We start from the raw sequence: 24,974 nt of genomic DNA, 5'->3' as shown, positions 1-24,974 counted from the left end.
TCCCAGCAACAGAGTAGGGAAATGCCACAGTCATCATCGCAATTTGCCCAATCATTTTTATGTTTATAGAGGTAGATGAGGTTGGCAGCCTTGAGAGTCTGTGGCACCAACTCTTGCTCCCAGATAATATGGAAGAGCCATTTGAGGTGCTTTGCATAGTGGTAGCCACCCTGTTGGAATGTCATGTGGTCCAGGTGCTTTCCCTTGTGACATCTCCTGTGGCTGCGGTGGTCTCATGTAAAGTGGGGGTTATTGCTAGTTTTTCTTTTAAGAAGCATTGTGTAAGAGCATTAATTACTTCCGAAGATATGTTGGGAAGGGTGATTAAGAAGCAAACTGAAATATTCTGTCCGTCACTCAAGAATTTCTTTTTTTTTCTTTTTCCAGCTAAGGGTCGATTGCAGTGCAGTTTGCATACAGGGCTTATCTTGTTGCACATGGTGCCGTATATAATATGAACACCAGCAAAAAAAACTTTTGGTGTCTTTGCAGTCTGCTGCCAATTGTAACGCTGCAATTTTATTTTCTCGTCACTGTTTTTGTTATTTGCCGAATTCTGGTCTGAACCATCTTTTTTGTTTGGTATGCAGCTTTTCTAGCTGCTGAATCCTTGTCCACTATGTAGGCTTGATGGGTAGCATGCAGGGAGTTCAAGAGCTGACATACTTTGGGGTCCTTCTCAACAAATCAGTCCTGATATTTCCTCTTAATGAAGCAGAGAACTTTAGCAGCCATGTTATATATTGTGTCCCCAGAATGTTTCCAGACTGCCTCAATGTCCACTGAGGCTTCTGTAACTGAGGGAAATGCTCCCATGAGTTTCTGTTGGAATTCAGACTGTTTGTCACGGTTTTCCAGGCTTGAAATACTGATATTCTTCACTGGCTTGAGTTGCTATCAGTGTTGCTTGAGAACACTACAGAGGAACATTTGACTTCTCATGAGTCTATGGGCTGACTAGAAGTCGGCGCCTCTCATGATGCAAGTGAGCCTGACATGGCAGAGATTTCTTCACCATATAGTAACATAATCATGTGCCAGTGTTTTGAACAAGGATGCATTCAGGTCATATACCTGTGGGCCTGTTGAAATGTTGTTGGTGATGATTAGGTTGTATTCAGTGCATTTGGAAAGTAGTAGCAAACCATTAGGTCGTCATGGAGTTGGCAATGCGAACTCTATACATTCCCCATGATTCATAGGTTTTGGCCATTTTAATGACAGGCATGATTGGAACCATCAGTTTATTGTTCTGTGGGGCCAACCTGACAACGTTATCAAGGGTTTGATAGAAGTCCTCCGTATCCTCATCTGGGTAGATCATTGTTGGTGCCTATACACTGATGACAGTAGCAAGGCCAGTGCAAAGGAGCATAAATGTGTCATTAACACCCTCCAGCAGTGACTCAAATCTGCAGGCAATCAAAGTCTGGATGGCAAATCCCACCCGTGCATCGGCATTCATCCTCAGATTTGCCAATCCAGTAAAAAGTGTAACTAGCGCTCGCTGGTGAGTTGCAGCTAGAAGAAGTAAGTCTTGTCTCACTGAGCCCAGCAACATCTGTATTGTACTGCGCCAATACTTTGCCAAATACAGTGGTCCTATGCTCAGGTCCATCACCTCTGTTGAGGAGCATGTGAATATTCCAAGTTGCAAATGTTGTTTGTCTTCCTTATATTTTGACTGCAGAAAAGCTGGGTGACCAGTCATGTGGGACACTGACAGGTTTGGGTGGAGCAAGCGTTTTTTAGGGTCCTTTCTCCATCCCACTCCCCCTTTGAAACGAGCAGCACTGTTCCTAGATAGTGCTGCTCTGACACTTGAGAAGGATACAAACGTGGCATCCAGCTATGACTAATGGCCATCACTCCCATTCAACCTGTGTGCAGGATTGTGACTAAGGACTTCCAACAGCATCCTCTGCCTGTCCCTGTTGCCATGCCCCCTCACTGCAGGTCTTGGATTAAGAGATTGCAGAGTCACTATTGCCTTGTTGAATCACCTGCACTGTGATTGGGTTCTAGAGGGAAAGGTGTGTGCAGTTCCAGTCCCACTCTCCTGTCCATGCAAGCCATGTGCTGTTCTGGTACAGAAATTGCAACGAGTAAGCGCAACAAACATGGATGCAGGTTTACATTTTGAGTTCTTTCTCCAGTGAATGTCCTTGGCCCCTTGTGAGTCTTCCACCTTTCCAGAGTTACTTTTGGAAGGGCAATCTCATGTCTCTATAGGTTGCTATTGGCTGTTGGCTTATTTGATGGTGGCCTACCATTTCCTGGTCCACTATTGACTTTAGGCATCTATGGCATTTTATAAGGCATTGCAAATTATTTCAGTTGTATACTTGAATACAGGTTTGGGTCTTTTCCTTTTACATAAAAAGATTTGATAAAATGACTTGGTGCTGGTGAAATGTGCCAGATGAAGAGCCCTGTGCTGAAGACCGAAATCCCTGTGCACAGAATGGGCTACACCAGAGGTTGTGGCAGTGCAAGCTTCCACAGTCTGCTCCAGTCTTGTGCTTCAGGGGTAGGGGAACACATCAGTCTCCATGCACCTTTCAGTCCTTTGTCTCAGTGGAATCTATATTGAGTCCCTAGCTGTGTCCAGTCCTGTCTGTCTGTCTGTCTCTGGACAGGAAATGGTACTTTTGGTTTCACAGCATAGGGTGGAAGAAATGTCTAGTTTAGTCTGCTTATCTTGTGCTGATGATCATGGCATTATCATTTCTCATACCCTTAAGATTTAGAGCCATTGCACCATGCAATTTCTTGTTTAACCAGCACCCTGGGACCTTCAAGTTTTTAAATGAAGAAGAACAGTATCTTCCTTACGTGAACATTCTTCTTCAGCGAATAATTGTTTTATAGAATTTGTGCTGTCAGATACTTCAGTTGGCTTCAGGACACTTACATTAAGCACATAGCTGATCTCCTTCATGTAGTTCTACAAAGGTCTCCAGAGCCAAGGAATGCAAAGCTGGAAATGGTTGCAATCACTTTGGAGGCCAGGAGTAGAACTCAAAATGACCATCACAAATTAGAGAAGTGGTTTGAAATCAACAAGATAAAATTTAATAAAGACAAATGCAAAGTACTAAGCTTATGAAGGAAAAATCAAAGGCATAGCTACAAAATGGTGAATAACTAGCTGGTGGCAGTATGGATTAGAAGGATTTGGAGGTTATAGTGAATTGAATATGAATCAACAAAGGGATGCAGTTGCAAAAAAGGCTAGTATTCTGGGATTTATTAACACAAGTGTCATATGTAAGACACGGGAGATAATTATCCCACTCTGCACGGCACTGGTGAGGCTTCAGCTGGAGTACTGTGTCCAATTTTGGACTTTAGGAAAAATGTGGATAAATTGGAGGGAGTCCAGAGGAGAGCCACAAAGGTGATAAAAGGTTTAGAAAACCTCACCCATGAGGAAAGGTTAAAACCACTTGGTATGTTTAGTCTTGAGAAAAGAAGACTGGGGGGGTGGGAGGGAAGCACCTGATAACAGTCTTCAAATATGTTAAGGGCTGTTTATAAAGAGGACGGTGATCTGTTGTTCTGCATGTCCACTGAAGATAGGACAAGAAGTAGTGGACTTAATCGGCAACAAGGCAGATATAGGTTAAATATTAGGAAAAACTTTTATTGTAAGGATGGTAAAGCTCTGGAATAGGCTTCCAAGGAAATTGTGGAATCCCCATCATTGGGAGGTTTTTAAGAACAGATTGGACAAACACTTGTCAGGGATGGTTTAGGTATACTTGGTCCTGCTGAGGGGGTGGAATCAATGACCTTTTGCAGTCCCTTTCAACCCTACATTTCTAAAATTACATGCCCCAGAGTTTGCAAGTCTAAAAGGATCTGAGAGTTAGAGGGAGGAGAAGATCCAAGTTCATAAATGCAAATAATCTTCCACTCAGCATTTTACATTTGTACATTAGCTTTCAGCCCAAAGCACATCTTAAGGTGAGGTGGGGAGGGGAAGCCAGCCAGCGGATAGTACACTGCACAATCATGGGGAGAAGGAATATGCCTGTTGCTGACATGGAATGTGCTAGTGTAAACAAGGCTTCAGACTTTAGTAGGGCTGTATGTATTATGAGATGGCAATGGTTGCTCCATATTTAAGGTTAATAGATTGTAAGGCCAGAGGGGACCTATGTAATCATCTAGTCCAACCTCCTGCATGATGAGGGCCATAGGACTTCCCTGAATTAATTCCTGCTTCAAGTCCAATATGCTCTAGTTCAACTACAGCTATCTTTTACAAAAACCTCTCACCTTGATTTTAACATTGCCAGTGATGGAGAATCCACCACAACCCTTGTTAAGTTGTTCCAGTGATTAAGTATTCTCACTGTCAAAAATGTGTGCCTTATTTCTAGTCTGAATGTGCCCCTCTTCCAGTCCCAGCCATTGGATCTTGTTGTACCTTTGCCTGCTAGATTGAAGAGCCATTGATTGTAAAATTTCTTTTCCCCATGTAGGTATTCATAGACTGTCATCAAGTCACTCCAAAACCTTCTCTTTGATAACATATGGTTGTAATAGGAGCCAGATCCTCAGCTAGTGTAAATGGTTGAGATCCATTGACTTCAATGCAGATTTATAGCAGTTGAGGATCTAGGACCTCTCTAAAATCCACAAATTTAAGAGAGATGTTTGCTGGGCACAATGGTCCTAGAAAAGGAAAACATTACAATTTTGCCATTCTGTTAACTAAAGAGCAAAAACATATGCTCCCATAATTAGCCATGGTATACGTTAGAAACACATCTGCAACTATATTTACAGTGTTTGAGATTAGCAGTTGCCTGAGGACACCACAGTAATTAAAAACCGTTTAAGAATGATTATCATCTGGTCCGGTGAGCCAGTAATGAGTACAGCTGAGACTGTGCTAACTTTAGACAGCCAAGTTTGTAAAAATAAACTGTTTGAATGCAAAACACAGTCATGGAGAAAAGCTCTCTGGAGACCTTTAATCAGCTGTTTTGTAACTTTGGTCCATTAATTCCTTTCTGTTCAGATGTTTAGCCTCATTTGGGCCATGCATTTTGTTAAATGAGTATTTATTGATAGTAGGTAGTTTGTTTTATTTACTGGAGTTTACTTCGTTGCTGATGGATATAGATATATACAATTTCGCAAAGTTAAAACTACAGGAACAATGGATATTGTATTGTCTTTGATCTGACTATTGAAAAGGTTTCTGTCTGCTGTCTGTCTACCTCATTAATGGAGACTACAAAGTAGTCATTCAACAGCCTACTAGTCCACTAAAGCACATGGTCGGCCGGTCACTTTTTTGGTGCCTCTTATTTATTTTAAAAGATTTGATTGCCAGCTGCAGGCAGTGTTTCTCCTCTTGTGGCTTAGTATTGCACAATAGGCTGGGTGTGCTGTGGCTTTTTGTCCTTTAAAACACCTGATATAGGCTGAAGGAAGGATACCAGATTTGGATGGACCGTTAGTCTGTTGTGGTAGAGCACTTTCTGTGTAAGACTGAAGTTAACAAAATTCAGGACCAAAGAACACCAAATAAAGACAACTGAAAATAGGGGGTTAAAATATGACATTGAAACAACATATTTGATGAATACCATATTACATTATTTTCCTTTATAAATTTTAACTGGATATTAAAAGATACAGGTATAAGGACAAATCAGCATAAAGAATCAGATAAAGTATAGGAGATTTACATGATGAAATTCATACCAGCATAGGTGTAAACATCCCACAGTAAGAAGTTTGACCCCCATGAGAGAACTTGTAACAGAGACTTCATTTCAATAAGCTTTCATTTTAAAACTAGTTGACTGAGAGTCCCGGTGTGCTGAGACCAGCCTAGTCTTGGCTGGCATCTGAAAACATGTTCTTATACAAGTGCCTGCTCCAAATCCATGTGTGTCTGTCAGGTGCATGCTGTACTCAGTGGATGGTATTTTAGTGTTAGGGAATGGAGGAATGGGTTTCTGATTCAAAATAAAAATCCTTGATGCTTGTCACTGTATAGAGTCATTCAATAAATACAAAGAACAAAGTCCTACAGTTACTACTCAATCAAAACTCCCACAGATTTCATGGGACAGAGTAGCAACTACAAGATTTGTCCCATTGTGAGGTTCTTTCCATACTGAATCAGCCTGTTGGCTGTGATATCTGACAGCTGTGTAAAGTTCTTCAAACAAATTGAATGACATCAGGTAGCTTGTGCATAAGGAAACTTTTCTGACCTGTTCAGAAATCCATGTCTGCCATTCTCCATAGGTACATGTAACTGTTTTCAATTGGTAATTTCCTTAAGGAAAAAATTATATTAGTGAGCAAATCAAAAAGACTAAAAATAATTTTTCAGTGAATGGAATTAGGCAGTTTAGGATTTAGGCAGTGTAGTTGGTCCCTTGTTCATTTCCCTCACCTCCCCCCCCCCTCCCATGTTCCTCCGTGCCCCCAAGAGGTGCACGCCCCACAGTTTGGGCACTACTGCACTATGCTGTTTGTTTACATTTTGTATTTTTCTTTGTGGACAATGAAAATAGACAATCAGTTTCATTTTTGATGTCTACTCAGTTTCATTTTCTGGTTCTCATACACTAGCACAAGGCTGCAGTGTTTGGATTACAAACACTGCAGGAGATGGTTTATTTCATACAGTTAAAATTTTAAATAATGATGGAAATATTTGTTTTTACTTTCCTAAATGCCTAGCCCAATTTGGGCTGACAACGTCTCCGTAAAGATAACTGCTAAAAAGTTATAGGATTTTATTAATCTTATTAAAATGTATTGAGGAAAATGAAGCATTAAACATGATTATACACATCAGGCTCAGTAGCTTTGTTCTAATGTTATCTTTTTCATCTTTCAGAATCTGACTTGTCGAATTTGGCCAGATTATACAGAGATGAGCGATTAAAACAGAAAGCGGAGTCACTGAAACTTGAGCACTGTGAAAAGCTCTCCAATCTTATTGGACTACACAAGGGGGGCTGAGTAGGCCAGACAAATCCTGGGTTATTTATTGCTGTTTTAACTTGTTTCTATTTTCCTTTGTATTTATTAAAAAAAGAAAAGAAAAAGAGCCTAATGTAGAGTTTTAATAATTGGTAACTTTGTAATGTTCACCGAACTGGGCAACCCTGAGCCATAGACACAGTATTTGCTCTAATATACTATATACGCTGGTTTGTTCCAAAAACCAATGGTATTCAATGTAAATTAACTCCCTAAAATGTAGCTTAGTTTGGCACCAGTCTTCATTTGATATAGTTTTTCTGCCAACCAAGCAACTTTGGTTCCCCGAAAAGTGTACATAATATCCCATATACCCTGTATTTTATTTGGACATAGACCACACTCAGTCATTCAGGCGATGTAGGTTTCAGTTATATGCTGGCATTTCCATATTCATCTGAAGCTGATGTCCTTGCATCCAAAATGGCTTGTGAAAAAAAATTGAGAGAGGGCATACTCCCTGCTCCATTCTGCTTTCCAGTGCTTACCTCAGGTATTCATCAAAGCCTTGATTCAGCTAAGTACTTAAGTATGTACTTAGGTCTCATTGAAGTCAATGAGATTTAAGCATGTGCTTAAAATTAAGCATGTGTTATGTGCTTTGCTGAATTTAGATCCAAACCTATACTATTCTTTTATAATTAGTGATGTAATTAACCCAGATTGCCAGTAAGAATTTGGAAATTGTTTATTTCTGCAGTAGCATATTTCAGTTGCTAACATTCATTTCTGTGCATGTGGGATGCATTCCTGGAGTCCCTGCTCTTGCCACAATGTCTCATTTGAACTCACCCATTTATCCTTTTCTCTCACGTGGAAAACTTGCAATGATAACATTCATTGTGAAAATTATAGCTATTCTTTAGCTAAATTTGAAGGATGCCAGTGGATCTAATTAAGCAAAGGTGTATCCCATCTCTTTTGCAATGAGCGGGAGAAGCTTTCCCCCAACTAACTAAGAAAACCAGCTCAAACTTTGAGAGTTTCATTGTAATCAGAAACTTACAAGAGGTGATAATTTTGTTAACTTTACAGTAGGAAAGGAATCTTAGGTGGATTCTTATGACTGCCAAGCCACTGGAGAAGAGGATGCAGCCAGATACATTGTTCTCGTGTATTCTATTCAGTGGCACAGTATTTTTATTTTTTAAGCTCATTGTCTAGTTTGATTTTATCTCCAAGCCTTCTCTTTCTTCTTGCTCCAACAGAGATTCTCCAGGCAGTTTTTTGATACAGTTCTTATTTAACACATTCTTGCTTTGATGTGCAATTGTCATGCATGTTTCACTCTAGAGATTGAATTTTTTTCTTTGTAATACTAATTTATTACTCTCCTGTTTTATAATCCTCTTTTATAAAATCTGACATTTAATGGAAGGCAGAGGAAGAGATGTACTCATATATAAAGTTATGAGTGGTGTGGAGAAAGTGAATAAGGAAAAGTTGTTTACTTGTTCCCATAATATAAGAACTAGGGGCCACCAAATGAAATTAATGGGTAGCAGGTTTAAAACAAATAAAAGGAAGTTCTTCTTCACTCAGTGCACAGTCAACCTGTGGAACTCCTTGCCTGAGGAGGTTGTGAAGGCTAGGACTATAACAGGGTTTAAAAGAGAACTGGATAAATTCATGGAAGTTAAGTCCATTAATGGCTATTAGCCAGGATGGGTAAGGAATGGTGTCCCTAGCCTCCGATTGTCAGAGGGTGACGATGGATGGCAGGAGAGAGATCACTAGATCATTACCTGTTAGGTTCACTCCCTCTGGGGCACCTGGCATTGGCCACCGTCAGTAGACGGGATACTGGACTGGATGGACCTTTGGTCTGACCCAGTATGGCCATTCTTATGCTCTTATGTGAAGAGAACAAAATGTTACTACAAATAATCAAGTTACTGGGTGTGTTCCTCTAGTGCAGGGCTGCTACTGTGTACTACATTACCATTATAATCTAGTTTAACTGGCCTAAGAACTGTAAGGCTGATCCTCCAGTGGACTAGATCTGATGTAGAGGCTCTTATTCCACACAACCACCCTGCAGCCAGTGTAGCTGGGAAAAGAGGGCATGGCCCAGATGCTTCTGCAACATTTCAATCCTCAGTTGCATTTTGGCCCCTTGTAACTATTTCAGCCTGGTGTAAATTAGAGCATTCTTTGAGCTGCTCTAACAGTACAAAGAGACCAGCCTGCATGCAGCTGCAGGAGGATCAAGGCTGTCCAAAGGTGGGTTTTAAACCACTTATGCCTATACCATTAATAGGACTCTGCAGCTTAGCTGCACCCCATGTTCTGGACTGTTGTATTTCATCTTTGACTTGACTTAGCAGCAGAAGGGGTAGGCACTCATACTTTTCTTTTTCTGTCTACAAATTTGTTGAACAGGCTCTTCTAGAGGATGAAATTGCCTTTTTCCACGGACTAGGTACATTACTTCTAGTGATAGTGCAGGCTTCTCCATGTTCAGCCCAGATCTTGTTGTAATAGTGACTCTTGTAATGTGTTGACACCTCTCCACTAAGAACTAATCCAATACTCCACCCACTTTTAAACCTCACGATAGGTAGTGCAGGTAGCCACAATTTGCTTTTTTTTTTTTTTTTTAAATCTAGGATATCACATACAAAATACTACCTTAGAATAACGTTAAGGTTGCAAAGTCATGGGCTCCAAAATTAAGAAATGGCAGAATTAAGGTTGCCCATGCAGCTTTAGTGCAGCCTCTGCGTACGTTATGTTGCAGTCTATAATTACATGATCACATACTTTTTTTTTTTCCCCACCGGACCGCTGCCTCGTTCAGTGTACAGGATGCAGTGCTGAGGAAAAATTAATCAGGGTTGCATAGAGACAGTTGTCTGTAAGACTGTTTATTCTAGAAATTGGAAGGTGCGTGGGGAATGAAATGGGATTGCAGTAAGAGAAAGGATAGTTTGATAGTTAAGGTAACTGAATTCCACGCTTGAAAAGTTGGATTCTGTCCCTGCCTCTGCCATAAAGTTTCTGTGTGGTGCTGGGCAAGTCACTTAAGCCGAACTTTTTTCACAGGTGGCCACTAGTTTGTTTGTCATCTTGTGAGTGTCTGATTTGAGACACCTGGGGGCTGATTTGCAGAAGTGCTGAGCACTCACAACTGTAGATGAAGTCTGTGTTTTGAACCTATAAAGTGTTATAAAATACGAAGTTTTCTGAAAAATCAGACTACAGGCACCTTAGACACTTTTGACAGGAATCTCTCTGCCTCAGCCCCCCCATATGTGAAATGGGAATAATACCCCCTTTTCTCTAAGGGTGTTGTGAAGATAGATTGATTAATGGTTGTGAAGCACTCAAATACTATAGTGATGAGTTCTATAGAAAACCCACAAAGAAATTAAATCTGTATTTGGTGCAGGGCTTGGATGGCGTGCAGTATAAATAAGGATGGACGCCACAGACTGCTCAATGAAGATAAAACAAAATATTGAGTAGCTGCATATTCAGCGAGCAACATCCATCCTGTGCTCTGAATGAGGCAGGGATCCTGCAGGGGGAAAAAATAGTATGTCCTCATATAATTAAAGATTGTATCATCGTGCATGCTCACAAGGGTGCCAAATTAACATTTCACAGGCGACCTTAATTCTGCTGTTTTCCTAATCTGAGTGCTGTACTTGACTTTGTTTATAAAGTTTTTTAATATAGCATTGTACATGTAATTTGATATATGCCACAATAGATTTTATGTGAACAGCAGGTCAGTGTTTACACCGAGTTTAGTATCCTCCAGTTATTTCTAATTTACGCTCCCAGTACTATCAAAAATGTGGTAGGAAAACTGAATGCTATGAGCTGGTTAGACATATAACATGTACTGTATATAACTTGAATACCTACATAATATTTTGTAATTACAGTATATTTCACCTTTCATCCAACAATCTTAAAGTGTTTTATAGAGGCAGGACATGATCTATAAGAAGCACCATCATTTTAGGAGTCTTCTGTAGGACTCAAGAAGAGAACATGATTAAGTGGAAAACACGACTGAAAAGTAAAGAGATGTTTTAAAAAACAGTAAGATGTTCTGTATTCAGAATCATGGCCAGTCATATCAGAGATTAAAATCCTTCTCAGAGACTACTTCAATGCCAGTATTCTAGGGAATGTGAGTAAAAACAATTAGCAACATAAAGTGTCTTGTTCTAATGTTTGTCGCTACTTCTGTTTTTGCTAGGAAATAGATAAAATAGATCAAATCTAGTCAAATATTTCTCAAGGTAACAGTAACTCGTTAAATGAACTGCTTTCTTTAACCAGAAGGCATTTACCAAATTGTGATCAACTTCTATTTCCTGGTCTCTAAATTAGAGTGTTTTTCTGAGCAGCAAGTAGGGCGTGTTCATTTTTATTTAGGCTTCTAATATTTCCTGCCATGATATAAATGTGAGCTGTGTAAGGATATTTATTACTTTTAAGAAGGTGCTTGAAGCTTTGTAAGCCCCCTGGGCTGTTTCTATGAGAATTCCAATAGATTTGTGAATATGATTATATTTTTAGAAATGAAGGATTTCACATTCTAATTTATGTACATACTGTGGGTGAAAAGATACTGAATATGAAAAGAGACATGGTTGTGGAGTTTTGGGCTTTATCATGTGAAATTGACGATGTGCAATGGTTTCCACAAAGACTTGTAATGAAAAATTAATAACTGTCCCACTGGTGGCCATAATCCTGAGGCAGTGGTTCTTCAGTTTTCTTGTGAAGATGGAACACTCTTGGCTTCTTAAGCAGCGGGAGGGGTGGGGAACAAGGCAGGGCAGCATAGCATTGCCACTTGAAAAGCCTGTTTTCTTCCAAGCAGAGAAAGCAAAGCAGTTTTTGAAGGCTGTCCTTGGAGAGTCTAGATTACCTTTTCAGACCAAGCCATTAACGCTGTCTTCCTATCTATGATCCACTTGAAAGTCCCAATCTCTCTTCCTCTTGCCAGCCCCCGAGACAACATAAGGTACAAACTCTATCCTTAGATGTACTCAGATATATAATTAATATATATTATTTCCAAAGCACAGGGCCAAATATAATTTAAGCCAATGGCAGTTTCATACGTGTATCCAAAGGGAGAATTTGGCCCTGTGCTTTGGAAACATGGCTCTATTGTGTGATCTTCTCTGATGCACTGGATTTTGATAGGAGCAGCCCACGGTAATCAATTAATTGATACTAGAAACAGTTTTTCCACTTTGCTAAATTGCAAAGTGCAGTAATGTTACAACATACAGATTTATAGTCAGGATTCACTATGTATTTGCTTCAATATTTGTCCAACTAAAGAGATGCTCACTTTGTGGGTAAATATAGGTGGTAATATAAACGAAAGATTTGCATTTCCTGGTGATATTATAAATTATTTCTTACCTAAGCACGCATGACGCATCAAAAGATGCAGCATTTATTTTGTTGGTTTCAAACTTTTGTTTAATGGAAAGTGCAACCTTAGTATTCCTATTTATTTAACTTATTTCAGTAGGAGATATTAAAGTATTTTCTGAATGTATATTCCATTTACCTTAAGTAAATCCATATTGGCCATACTGTAATAGTGTATCAGTCCATTGAACCTTGACTGTACAGTTCTAATTTACATAAGTTGTATATTTGTGTATATTTCCTCTCTGTATTGTTACACTAGATGATTAGAAAATAAGCTGTTCTGTCCTTACTACAGTAAGAATTCTGGAAAAATCAGTTCTGTCTTGATTGTTGGGTCTGAATAATCAGCTCAGTTCTTGAGACCTTAGTTTGTTTTGACTTGTGTACTCTTAATCAGAAGATGAAGTTTTTGTATTAAATGTAATGGAGTCACGCTGTTCATCTTGGAATGTTGATCCGAGCTATTACTGGGCTCCCTGAAGCACTCCTTTGGGTTATGAGATTTAACAAGGCTATATCTAAAGCTAGTGCCATCAAAAATTATGAATGGGAAGTAGTAAGTGAAGCTACCATTCCATCGGTTTTGTGCTTATGTCTGTGCCAGTCAGGCCTGAAAAAGAGGTGCTAAGGCCAAGCCTAAAACCAGATCTGAGTACCAAACAGCTGAATAAGTGCTTAATGTGTTTCTGTCCCCTATCCCTATGCCTCACTGGAGTTTGAAGTGCAGAAACAGCCAAACCCATTGTATTGCTTAGGGTTGGCACGTTCCCTTCTGTGGCATGGGATGCCTGCCAGGATTCCGGGGACTGGTAGGCTCCCTGCCAGAGCTGTGAACCCTACAATGCTGGCACTTGTCCAGTAAAAACCTGCTTGCATTGAGGCAAAAGTTTTTGTGAATATTTAATAGATTCAACAAAACGTTTCACTGCAATGAATCAGCATTTGGTTTGTTGGAAATTTTCTGACCAGCTGTAATGATGTTAGCCAGTTGCAGCTAGGACAATACTCCTAACGAATAATCTAGCCTTTCTATAAAGATAATTGATCTGTTCCCTCTTCCCAAATCTTTGAGAAATATTTCACAGTTAACTGTCACACAGTAAACTGTTAACATTAGCAGACTCAAGCACATCAGCTGGAAACATCACGAGGAAGTTCATACCCCCATACAGCCAGATGCTTAAGTCCCAAAGGACTGACTTGTCCCTTAAGCCTTCCAATATTGATAAATTGAGTACCTTGGAGTTTATTATGTGGAGGAAGCTTTCAGAAGGTACCTTTTAACTGAATTTCTACTTGCTCTCTCTCCTATCACACATGATCAAAGTAGCTGACTGCACCAGGCTCCTTAGCAAAATTGCCTACTCCCTGTCGTGTGAAGTGCCAGGGCTGGCTGCTGATCTGTACCCCAATACTTCATAGTATAGGGCTTTAGCATCAAAGGTCATAAATGTAAACCATTTGCTTTTAATAGTCCTGTTAATCAGCAGCTGACAGAGGTTATCCATTGTGTACAGCCCAGCTACAGATCAAAAATATATTTAACATGAGTAAATCAGTACCAGTAAAACTGCATTTTCCATAGAACTTGGACTCATTCCCAGTGGGTCACTACTGAAAAAACAAGGAGAATGATTCTCAGTATAAACAGACACCATACAACTTCATTTCCTTAACAGAATCAGTGCCATTAATGCAGCTGGGGGGAGGGGCTGGAGTTTTGGGAAAACATGGGAGGGAAACATGCTTTAAGCAGAATGACAACTATTTAGAAGATGAGACCTACATTCTTTGATGTCACCTTATTGCTGTAAGATTCTCATTGCTTTCTAACTGCTCCTTTAACATATCTTTCCAGAGTTACACCAGTGTTCCCTAGCTTCTCTCCTATATTTCCTGCTCAGACCGATAGTTAGAACACCTGTACCCCAATCAGGGCTAGCGCAGATTCTGCACCAGCAGTGGGAGAATTGCTGAAGTCTTGTATAGATAATGCCCCTGCATGTGATCTCATCTCTTGCTATGGTTTCAACAGTCACCAATACAGCAGTGGCTACCATTTGACCAGGTATCAGAGCAGAATATTAGCAGCAGCAGAGCCCTGCCTATCATAAGAAGAAATCACAGGGAGGGGCCTTGTCTATGACATTTTAGCAATTTTCCCACCATTTACTAAGCCCAAAACTTCCTGTAGAGGTGAAATGTAAGATCCACCTTTTTGAAGATGCTTTCCTATAGCAACAGTGCCTTTAACCATTGCCAGAAACAAAACCCAACGCTTCCATTAACAAAGCCAGATATATCACTGTGCTTTTGTTTGACTGGTAATTTTGTGTGACAGCCAGGGGGGAAGCACCTTTCACGCTACCTTAGGTATTGGCATTAATTATTATTTGTGTTGCTGTAGCACCTTTGAGCCCGTGTCACAGACCAGAACCCTTTTGTGCTAGGTGCTGTACAAACCCAGACCCAGCAATGATGATCCCTGCCCCAAAGAGTTTATAATCTAGGCAGATAACCATTTATCCTCCATTCACTTCTACATCTGAACCTGTCTGATGGCTCCAGTGTCAGCTCCATGAGTCTGATGTTCCTTTTGCTTTACACAGGCATAAGGAAGGTGAATCCACACTGAATTTACTGACAGGTGTAAATGGGTTTTAGGCCCAACGTGTCTAGGGTTGTTGACTCACTCTCTTTCTGCCCAGGCTTCCCTTACTTAGTGTCAGTGCTCCCAGGAGCAGGCTGCCTAGCAGGAATGCTTACTCCTCTGGCTTGCAGGCCCCTGCAGCTGATACTGTGCTGGCCTCTCTGGCTCATCATGGCCTCCCTTCCCTACCGCCTTGGCCACTCCTCGCCTGGCCTGGCCTGCAGGCCTTTTGCCACCTTGCCCGTGCTACCCCAAGCCATGCCCCGGCCCTCTCTCCCAGCAGCCAGTTCCCAAAGTCCCAGCAATGCTGCTGCACTGGAGAGAAACTCTTCCCTTCCCCATCTGTCTTAGCCACCGGTGCACAGGTCACACACCAAAGCTGGGGCTGCCCTGCACCTGGGTTTATGGGTCAGGCCGCACAGCTTCCCTCTCTCCTCCTTTCTAACCCCTCAGCCCCCTTGCTGTCTCCCTTCTCCCTCTCCTTGTCCTCTTCCCCCCCCCCCCCCCCCCCCCCCCATTTGTGTTTCCTTCTGTATATGTCTACGCTGCAGTTAGCCGCCATGGGCTGGCTCATGCCACCTGACTCTGGACAAGGGGCTGTTTAATTGCAGGGTAGATGGGGCTGCAGCCTCAGCCAGAACACCTCTGGGGCCCTCCCCCCTGGCAGGGCCCCAACTCCAGCCCCAGCCTGAATGGCTACAATGCAATCAAACAGCCCCTTAGGCCAGGGGTTGTTCTTCCCCGTGTAGACATGCCCCCACGTGGCTCCTTTCAGGAGTGGGCGTGTCCCCCGCCCGGTTGCCAGCGGGCGGTGCCTCGCTGTCCCCGTTGCTGGGGGCGGTGAGGGAGCTGGGTTGTGATTGGCCGGGGGGAAGCGGCGGCGGCCATTTCCAACGGCGCGGGGAGCGCGGAGATGGCGGCGGAGCCGGGGCCGGGTACCGAGGCTCTGGCTTTCCGGCAGCTGCGGGACCTCGTCGCGACCCAGGAGGCGCTAATAGAGCGGCTGCGGCTCCGGGTGCGGGCGGGGCCCATGGGCGGAGCGGCGACGCGGATGGGCGGGGCTTGGAGCGTTGGTGGGTGGGGCCATTTAGAGGCCCCGCCCCCTCACCCTGTGCTTGTTGCGCTTTGTCCTAGAAGGTTCCTGCGGCCCCTCACCCCGCACTAGGGCGCCCGCTGGGCTGCACCCGATACAGGGGTCTGAGCAATGGGTGTATGTGCTCACCCCTCCCCCCGGCTCTATGACGTTTGCACGTGAGCAGGTGTGTTTGTGTTGCCTCTGCCAGTGCTGTTTTCACAGGCATGCAAGGCCCCAGCTGCCCCCTTTTCCCTAGTTTTGTTTGTGTTCAAGATAGTGAATTCCTCTTGAGACACCTCTGCCCCAGCGACTGGCTAGCTGCTGGCAGGCAGCAGGGTCTTTGTAGCACACCTGGTTTTTATGGCCAGGCCTTTAAAAAAACATAAGTGATTTGGGTGTGTCTGTTGTTGGGTGTCCAGGTTGAGACACCTTAAAAAGCGCTGATGGTCAGAAGATGCTGAGCATTTGCCCTTGGAAAGGCAGCCTTCTTTCTTCTTCTACACTCAAAAGCTGTAGCTCACGAAAGCTTATGCTCAAATAAATTTGTTAGTCTCTAAGGTGCCACAAGTCCTCCTGTACTTTTTGCGGATACAGACTAACACAGCTGCCACTCTGAAACCTGTCAAAATCGCTAGTGACTCTGGTAGTCTGCCCAACATACATTGAAGCTCTATCTGTGCATGTAACTGACTTATTGAACTTCAAATTCTTTTTGCAGATAGTAATACAGGAGGATAATTTTGTCCATAAAGAGGATTATGAGGCTGTTGTGAAGAAGTTGGAGGTAAGTAACCTCTTGGGGGTAGGGACTACATCTTCATACATTTTGAACAGCATCTGGTACCAATGGGGCTCCAATCCTGGTGGAGGCCTCAATGAATAATGTAATGATTTCTGTTTCTATTGGAAACTAGGCCAAACAGATTGAAATTAGCCTTGCAGTGCTTAATGAAAGGTAGGAGAGCTGCATTTGGACTCAAGGGTAGTTTTGGTGCAGCTTAGCAGTTCTAAAAAAAATTTGCTGAGTACCACATTAATTAGACAGCAAAGAGAGTGAAGCTCATGGAAAGGACTATTAATTGTCAGCAGACTAAGATTCCATGGGGCTACATGTGGCACAAACAGAATAAAAAAACTGTCTTAGTACCGTTAACGATTCTTCTCTGGGTGTGTATTCTCTCTACCACCCCTGGGACCCACGCCTTTTCCTCTCTTTTTGAATATTTGTCTCTAGCTATTTTGTGTTCAGTGATGCTGTACTAGAGGCTCATGCTTGATTCATATGTGGTGAGCTGTCTAAAGAACCAGGTCAGTGCCCTGGAGCTTGCTTAGATGTTTGACATTTTAACTTTTTGTGGCTCCTGAGGTTATATAGGGTAAAGGATACTAGGAGGCCCATGGAGCATGGATCTGAGGAGGAACACACACCCGTTCAGCCAGTGGAAGTGTTTGGGAGCTGGTCAATTAACTCCTTTCCCCAACCCCCTACCCCTTCCCTCGAACTAAGAACTATCACAAACCTTACCACGTTCCACTCCAAGTGCAAGGTTCATTTATTTGACCTTGCCTTCTTTAATATAAATACATAGCAACAGGTATATTTTAACAAAAGAAAAAACGCTCCGAGTGGGCAAGGGTGAGAGAGCAAACAACACATGTGAGATGTGCATTACTACTACTGGATGGTGCTCAGATACTACCATGATGAGTGCCATATAAGAACCTGTGAAAAACAGAACAGAAAATAACCCTGTTTACTTTGGAGCTGTGAGCAGTTTGTCTGTTATGTGATGCCTGGTTGAAGATGAAGGTTAGGATGTTGCTTAAAGGTGATTAAAATGACAAATCCGTTCACTTCATTTTAAAAAATGATTTCAATTCCAATAGGTATAAAATAGTAGTGAATTTTAAATGCACTTTTCCAAAGTATCAAATATACCAAAAAATCTGCCACATGTTGGCCTCTTCCATGCCAGCTCCATAGTAACTGGGAGATCACAGCAGAGTGCATGTTCAGATGTCATGGATAAGTGGGAGCTGGATAGCTCAGTGATGGAGGGGATCTAACAATGGAAAAAAGGTGTTCAGTTGTTAGTGTGTTGAGAGCCACTTAGCCTGAATGGTAAGTTGTGTATGGTAGGAGCAAGTGAAGTGGGACACCCAGTCCATAGCTGGTGAGGTAGCCCACATATATTGTGTAATTAATGGATTTTTCCATCCTTTGATTGAGGTTCACCAGGAAAGATGTAACTAATAGAGCCCCTGATTACTCAAGAGCTTGTGAGCAGAAGGATGAAATTGGTCAGTCAAGATCTTTTAATATTTACATTTAAAGAATTGTGGCTGGATAATTCAGTAAGTGGCACTCATCTCTCTGAGTAGATATTGAATTAATATTCCTTAGTGGTGCTAGGGGCACCGTTCTGCCAAAGGTGGTGTCTTTTGGAGAAGACAAAATGGTGGACTTGTCCACTTGTGATCATTAAAGATCCAGTGACACATTTCCTTAGAGTTTGGGTGTTAATGCTAGTGGCCCGGCCATTGTAGGGATTTGCATTCTGCCTCCTTCAACTCCCTTGCAGTTTCAACTGGCTATAGTAATTTTTTTTAACACATCCTGTCCTAACTTGCTTTGTAATTTTGCTGTGCCCTGTTAACCAGCTACCACCTTCCATCCTAGCCATGGCTGCTTTTCATTAGTGGGCAAAATGATTAGAGTGTTTGTAAAGTGCTTTGGCAACTTCTGAAATGAAAAATCCTCTGGAACTGTAAGATAATGATCAACCCATGTTAGATTTTTGAGGGGGTGCAGGGACCTGATAATAGTCTTCAAATATGCTAAGGGCTGTTAGAAAGAGGACAGTGATCAATGGTTCTCCATGTCCACTGAAGTTAGGACAAGAAGTAATGGACTTAATCTGCAGCAAGAGATTTTGGTTAGTTATTAGGAAAAACTTTAAGGCTAGTTAAGGGTTAACTCTAGGGGTAGTTAAGCTCTGGAACAGGCTTCCAAGGGATCCCTGTCATTGAAGGTTTTTAAGAACAGGTTGGACAGATACCTGTCAGGGCTGGCATAGGTTTACTCAGTCCTGCCTCAGTACAGGGGGCTTGACTTGATGACCTCTCAAGCCCCACATTTCTATGAGTCTGTGATTTACACTCTGTGTTGGTCTGGGGCTGGCAGAGAACAGAGGGATGCTGTGTGTATTACAGAAAGAAGAGGAAGAGCACTCTAAGACCAAAATCCTGCTTGCCAAGGAAGCTGAGAAGCTGCAGTTTGCGCTCGGGGAGATTGAGATTTTGTCCAAGCAGCTTGAAAGAGAGAAACAAGTCTTTGAAAAAGCGTAAGTTTGGTTGGGGGAGAGGGATTTTTGTGTTTAATATTTGAAAACAGGCAGCAAGTATTTTGTCTCGTTGGTAACCAGGCTGGGTATGACAGCATTGTACTTAATTAGGGACTCCATTTTCACGGGGGGGGGGGGGGGGGGGGGGGGGGGAGTTGTTTACCCGAATTTAATAGAATTAGAGATCGGAAAAAAGTTAAGCACATACTAAAGTGCTTTGCTGAATCGGAGCCAAAAGCAGTTAGCAACCCTTTTTTGTTCTGATTGTACAGCCCCTAGCACAAGGGGGCACTCCCTGGTCAGGGACTGGGGCAACTGGCCATTACAATAATACAAGTAATAAAATCTTCATCACAACAAACTCCCTTGTTGACTATATTTACCTATATATTTAAATTCAGTTGACGTAAATGGGACTTAAGCATGCGCTTAATTTGAAGCTCGTAATTAAATGCTTTGCTGAATCTGGACCCAAGTTCAGCATTGTGAGGCCTGGAATTTAGGGTTTGGAAGACAAGGCTCTTTAGATTGCCTCTAAAATGTATTGCTTTGTGATGGAAGAGGTTCAGCAGCGTTTTTTAAAGGACATTTCTGCCTAAGGCCCCAGCCTTGTAAAGTGATTTGTGTGTGGAGATCATTTTGAAGCCACTGGGCCTTTGCCTGGTCTTACAGGTGTGCCCAAGTGGATCATTTTGCAGGATCAGGGCTTAAAATGTAGTCCCAATCAGTGTCATTTGGATGCCTGAGTGCATAAGACTGGCTATACTGGGCCAGACCAAAGGTCCATCTAGCCTAGTATCCTGTCTTCTGACAGTGGCCAATGCCAGGTGCCCCAGAGGGAATGAACAGAACAGGTAATCATGTAGTGATCCATCCCCTGTCACCCATTCCCAGTCTGTCAAACAGAGGCTAAGCAGAGTAGCTGCCATGCGAGTGCACATCAGGTAATGAGATCTCCAAATGCCGTGGAGGCGGGGATGTTCAGAGCTGCGTAAGGGGGTTGCATGCCATGTTGGTGCAGAAGGAAGATCAGCCCTTAAAAATGGGAAGGTTCTTCAGCATTTAAAATTACACTGACACTCTTGTCACTTGCCTTCATTTTTGTTGCTTCTATTATAGACTTTCCAACATTAAGACCAAAGCGCTAAAAGAATCCACCAAAAAAGACAAGCTAATAAGCAAATGCAATGGTAAGTTTACCAGAGGCTACAGTCTGTTATGCATTGCTCTACTGGCTTAGAAACAAAAGCCCAGTAACTAGGATTTTCTTTAATTAGGAAGGGTGATGTGACTTAACATTGTACTCCTGCCAAGACTCTGTACAGGCGTGTAAAGGGGAGTAAGACAGACACACACGCGCCACCTGCCACGGGGTCTCTCTGAACCGTAGATCCAGGTGTAGGGGATGGGGGAGCAGGTTCCATGTAGTCACTATTCCCAGGCACCTACGAATACATGGGCATGAAGCAGGGCAGGGAGTTGGTGGAGCCGTAGTTCCATTCTCCCGTTAGTATATCAGCTGAGCTGGTGCAGGAGGGAAGGAATCTGCAGCTGGGAAAAGCCTGGTGCAGATACCAGCCGCTCCTGGAGAAAGGGAGGAGCAGGGAGGGAATCATGCTTCTCTGAGTCACTGAGCAAAGGCTCGGAGTGGCCCTGCTTGACTGCTAAGGAGAGCTGGCTTTCTCCGCAAGCAGACGGCACATTTTAAATATCTACCCACTTTTTCCTCCCCAGTCAGGTTAAGGTGCTCCCAGGGCATTAGGCTGAAATCCCAGGCCAGGCAATGAGAGCCATGCATGGCCCAATCCAGGGTTTGAGCAGTAAAATATTTAACAGGGCAACGCTTTGTTCCACTCAGTGTCTTCTCATCTGTAATGAAAGCACCTTACTGTTTAGCTTCAGGAAGCACGACCTGGAGTTGAAGGCACAGGGGGACCTGGGCCTATCTCTGCCACAGATATAGCATGTGATCAGGGGCAAGTCACTTAGGGCCTGATCCTGGGATGTGCCAGGCATCTCCTGGGAGGTGCCCAGTGCCTTCAGCTGAAGTCAGTGGGAGCTGAGGGCATTCAGGGAGTACTCAGCATTTCATAGGATTAGCCCTTTAACCTCTCTGTGCCTCAGCATCTCTAGCTGTACTATATTGCTTGTGATAAATACCTGCTTCACGGGGGTGTGGTGAAGCCAACAGATGTCCGTGCAGTGTCCTGAAGCCTGCAGATGGAAGGGGTTAGACCCAAGAACCTTTATTTTTGGTGTATTTCTGTTTAACAAGCTGTCCTCTCACCTTAGCTGCCCTAGTTAGGTTTCATGCCGCCATTGCAGACAGTTTGTGTTTATGTGAAACCAATCCAGAACTGACTGTAGCCGAACGTCACTGTTGTCAGCATTTCAGCAGCACCTGCTGCAAAGCTGATCTCCATTTTTGGGGGGTGTGGGAACATTTTCCCCATGTTTTCGGTATCCATGTTTGTAGCTGATACTATAAGAAATTCTTAGAACAAAGGCCAAAAAAAACCCCAGCTGCCGTGCTGATGCCAGAGGAAATAGAAATGCACCTAAGATTAGCTGCATCTCAAGTGAGTTTTAAGCCTCAACTCCCCCTCCGCATTTTTTTTGGTAGAAATCGAGAGCCATATTATGAAACAGGAGGATCTTCTCAATGACAAAGAGAATGAAATTAAGGAGCTGCAGCAGTTCATCACCAAGCAGAAGCAAACACTCAAGTAAGTATTACCTCCTTAGATCGTTATCGGCCCTACGCTGCAGCCAGTGGGAGTTTGATGCTGACCTCAGTGGGAATATGGGGTCTGTTTTGTCTGTTTCAGTGTTTTAACAATCTACCCATCTGGCTCTCTAGCAGCCTCTGATATCACTTCAAAAGTAATCCCGTTAAATTCACTCCAACTAGAAGCCACCTGCCTCCGCACTGACCCTTTGCCCCTGTCAGTCCCCTTCCGCCTCAGAGCCCTTGCAGCATGCCTGGAAGGTCAGCAGGCCGGTGCTGTTTCAGAGCAGGTGGGAGGGGAGTAGGTTCCAAAGTTGAGGGCCCCTCACAGAGAACATCCTGTCAACCCCCAACGTGTAAAGCAAGAGAGATCTAGCTCAAGTGCCTCTGCGGATTGCAACCAGGGCAGCATGGCACAGGGGCCAAGGCATCTCTCACGCAGGCAGATCCCAGTGGCTGGGAATGGGCATCTGCATTATGAAACCCATTCATCGGCCCCATTGCTAGCTGTCTCAGTAGAGCAGCTAAGGACTGAGCTGTCCATGGAGACTTCCCCTCTGGACTGTCCCTCCGGATCAAGGGGCAGGCACATTAATCGGGGGATGTTTGCGCCTGCTGTACCTGCTCTGTGGATAAATGGAGAACAAACCCTCTCTGCGGCTGCCAGCCTTGCACTTTTCATCTGTATGAAATTCTCTTTAATAAAAAGCACTGCATTCTTCTTCAGGTGTATCTACGGCATGGGGCCCATGCTGGTGTCACCCACCAAGCATGGACACAGCCTACATTGGCAGACGGGGTTTCTGTTGGTGTAGGAACACCACCTTCCTGAATGACATTGGCTACATCAACAGAAGCCTTCTTTCATTGATGCAGCTGTGTCCGCACTGGGGGGGTTTTCAGCATAGCTGTGTCGCTCGGGGGGAGGGGGGGGGGTTGTTTCACACCCCTGGCCAATGTAGCAATGCAGACATAACTTTTAAGTGTGGACCAGGCCTGAGCTACCTCTTGACTGAGCAGTGAGTCTTCCCTGCACCTTTCACACCTGGAGTCCGATTTACCAACCTGACACTGATTGCCAGGAACAGGAAAGTTACATTGCCAATACCAAGAAGTGAAATCAATGTAACCCTGGTTTGCCAACACACCTGGCTATAGAGTGACAAAAAACTCCTGAGTGGTACCACCTGGGTAGCCGTTAGCTCTGGGTTAATGGAGCATCCTTGTTAATGCGGCCATTTCCTTAGTAAGTGCTTAAAAGATCCCTGATTAACCTGCCCAGGAAGCAACCAGGAGAATTGGTGATAAATTAGCAGTGTGATGCCTGCCAGTGCAACTTTCTGATGGGTGGTTTGTTTGTTTTTTGTTTTTGTTGGTTTTTTTGCAGGACTCAAGTGTCAGACTTAAAAATACAGAAACAACAGGAAAGTTACATAGCACAAGTGCTGGAAAAGAAACAGAAGAAGGGTTTAAAGTGAATGTATTAGACATTACACTACCATCCATGTATCCCCTCAGTATGCAACTGCTGTTGCAAAAAGATTCTAGTGCTCACAGTTACTGCAGTGGCCAACAAGACCAATAGCAATATCCAGCACTATCTCAGGAAGGTTGTAGATGAGTCACCACATTAACCCATCAGTGGGCCTTGGCTTACACAAACATACTTTTCCTGGCCTGGTGCAGAGGGGAGGCCCCCGGGGCAGGGGGAGGTCAGGGCGGGGGTTGGAAAGCAAGCCCACCCTGCACTCATCCTTCATTGGTGGCTTCTGTCCTGTGGGGCTAGGCCCAACTCCCCACTCCAGGCAGTGCGACCTGGCACATGGGGTTTGCGTTGCTGCCGCTCACTCAAATTTGGCCCAGCTACCCCTCTGTCATGGCCAAACCTGAGTGCAAAGACAGACTCAGGCTGCTGCAGGTGTGGTTTAATACAATGGCCTTTCACCCCTGGAGCCTGGTGCAAGTGAAATTAATTAGATGGGCTTCCCCTTGTCCTCTAAGCATTTGTGTGCTTCACAAAGCCACCACCTCAGCTGGGTCTCTGCTCAGAGCAGGCCCTGGGTTGCAATAGCGGCAGTTCCTTGGTCACTGCTGCTGTGGGCTAGGGGCTTATATGGAAACGCTCCCATTGCCTAGCCATGTTCTGCCCCTTCCTAGCCAGTGCTGTTTGTGTCTCACAGCTTCCCCTGTCTGACCCCCTGTACCCACCAAGAAAATGGCAGGGACAATCTCCTGAAGCTTGGTAAATACTGTTAGACCCCAGAAGGGTGATGGGATGCATGTACAGGCCAAGTGCCTTCAAATAAATGGTTTTATACTAAATACCTCGAGATCAGCTTCCCCTTTACTGCCCTGTCATGATCTGAGTTCAGTCCTATGTGTCCCTTGCTGCTGAACCCGGCATCTCTGCACCATGCCCCTTCTTGGGGGAGGATGGGACTCTTCAGTGGTTCAAGAACTGCTGGTAAATTTCCTTCTTGACCCATTGGACTCAATGGGGACTCTTGGCATTGCATTCCTGCTCCCAGCCTTGCAGGTGCAGGTACCCAGGATGCAGTGGGGGGAGGGCCGGATGTGACTAGACTCTGACTCCCCTGCCCCCAGCAGGGAGACACCCCAAAGTTTCCCTCCAAGATGGACAGATGCTGGAGGGGTGCCTGTTGCTTTAAACAGCCTGTGATGGGAGGGCAGGAGAAGCTGCATTGGATTCTGCATCCATTCAGCCCCAAAGGCTTGGCCAGA

The 24,974-nt window shown here is 43.7% G+C and overlaps 2 protein-coding genes across 5 annotated transcripts in view; both read left to right on the top strand.

Moving 5' to 3' along the window:
* Nucleotides 1-16,944, top strand: part of DNAJC18 (DnaJ heat shock protein family (Hsp40) member C18) — a 50,607-nt gene extending 33,663 nt beyond the window's left edge. Inside the window, exons 8-9 of one of the 3 annotated variants that reach the window (XR_006292637.1) lie at nt 6,878-12,010; nt 16,879-16,944. Coding sequence is in view for 2 of the 3 variants with exons in the window: in XM_037906027.2 (XP_037761955.1) it covers nt 6,878-7,002 (125 nt within the window). In the remaining variant the exon portion in view is untranslated. Of the gene's footprint in view, nt 1-6,877; nt 12,875-16,878 lie in introns of those variants that run through there. The other 2 variants (XM_037906027.2, XM_043552732.1) reach the window with 2 other exon arrangements.
* SPATA24 (spermatogenesis associated 24) lies at nt 15,942-24,554 on the top strand. Of its 2 annotated transcripts, none has more exons than XM_037906031.2 (6): nt 15,942-16,100; nt 16,879-16,944; nt 19,374-19,504; nt 20,624-20,694; nt 22,128-22,230; nt 23,620-24,554. In XM_037906031.2, the coding sequence occupies exons 1-6, from the start codon at nt 15,999-16,001 to the stop codon at nt 23,708-23,710; spliced, it is 564 nt and encodes a 187-aa protein (XP_037761959.1). In that variant the 5' UTR covers nt 15,942-15,998; the 3' UTR covers nt 23,711-24,554. The 2 variants fall into 2 exon arrangements, with proteins under 2 accessions (XP_037761959.1, XP_043408668.1); XM_043552733.1 differs by lacking the exon at nt 15,942-16,100 and adding an exon at nt 16,179-16,344.
* Nucleotides 24,555-24,974: the final 420 nt, after the last annotated feature.

Source organism: Chelonia mydas, chromosome 8 (assembly GCF_015237465.2).
Source record: "Chelonia mydas isolate rCheMyd1 chromosome 8, rCheMyd1.pri.v2, whole genome shotgun sequence".
NCBI lineage: Eukaryota > Metazoa > Chordata > Testudines > Cheloniidae > Chelonia > Chelonia mydas.
The sequence above is the reverse complement of the archived record's forward strand: the minus strand, read 5'-3'. Positions and strand labels throughout refer to the sequence as shown.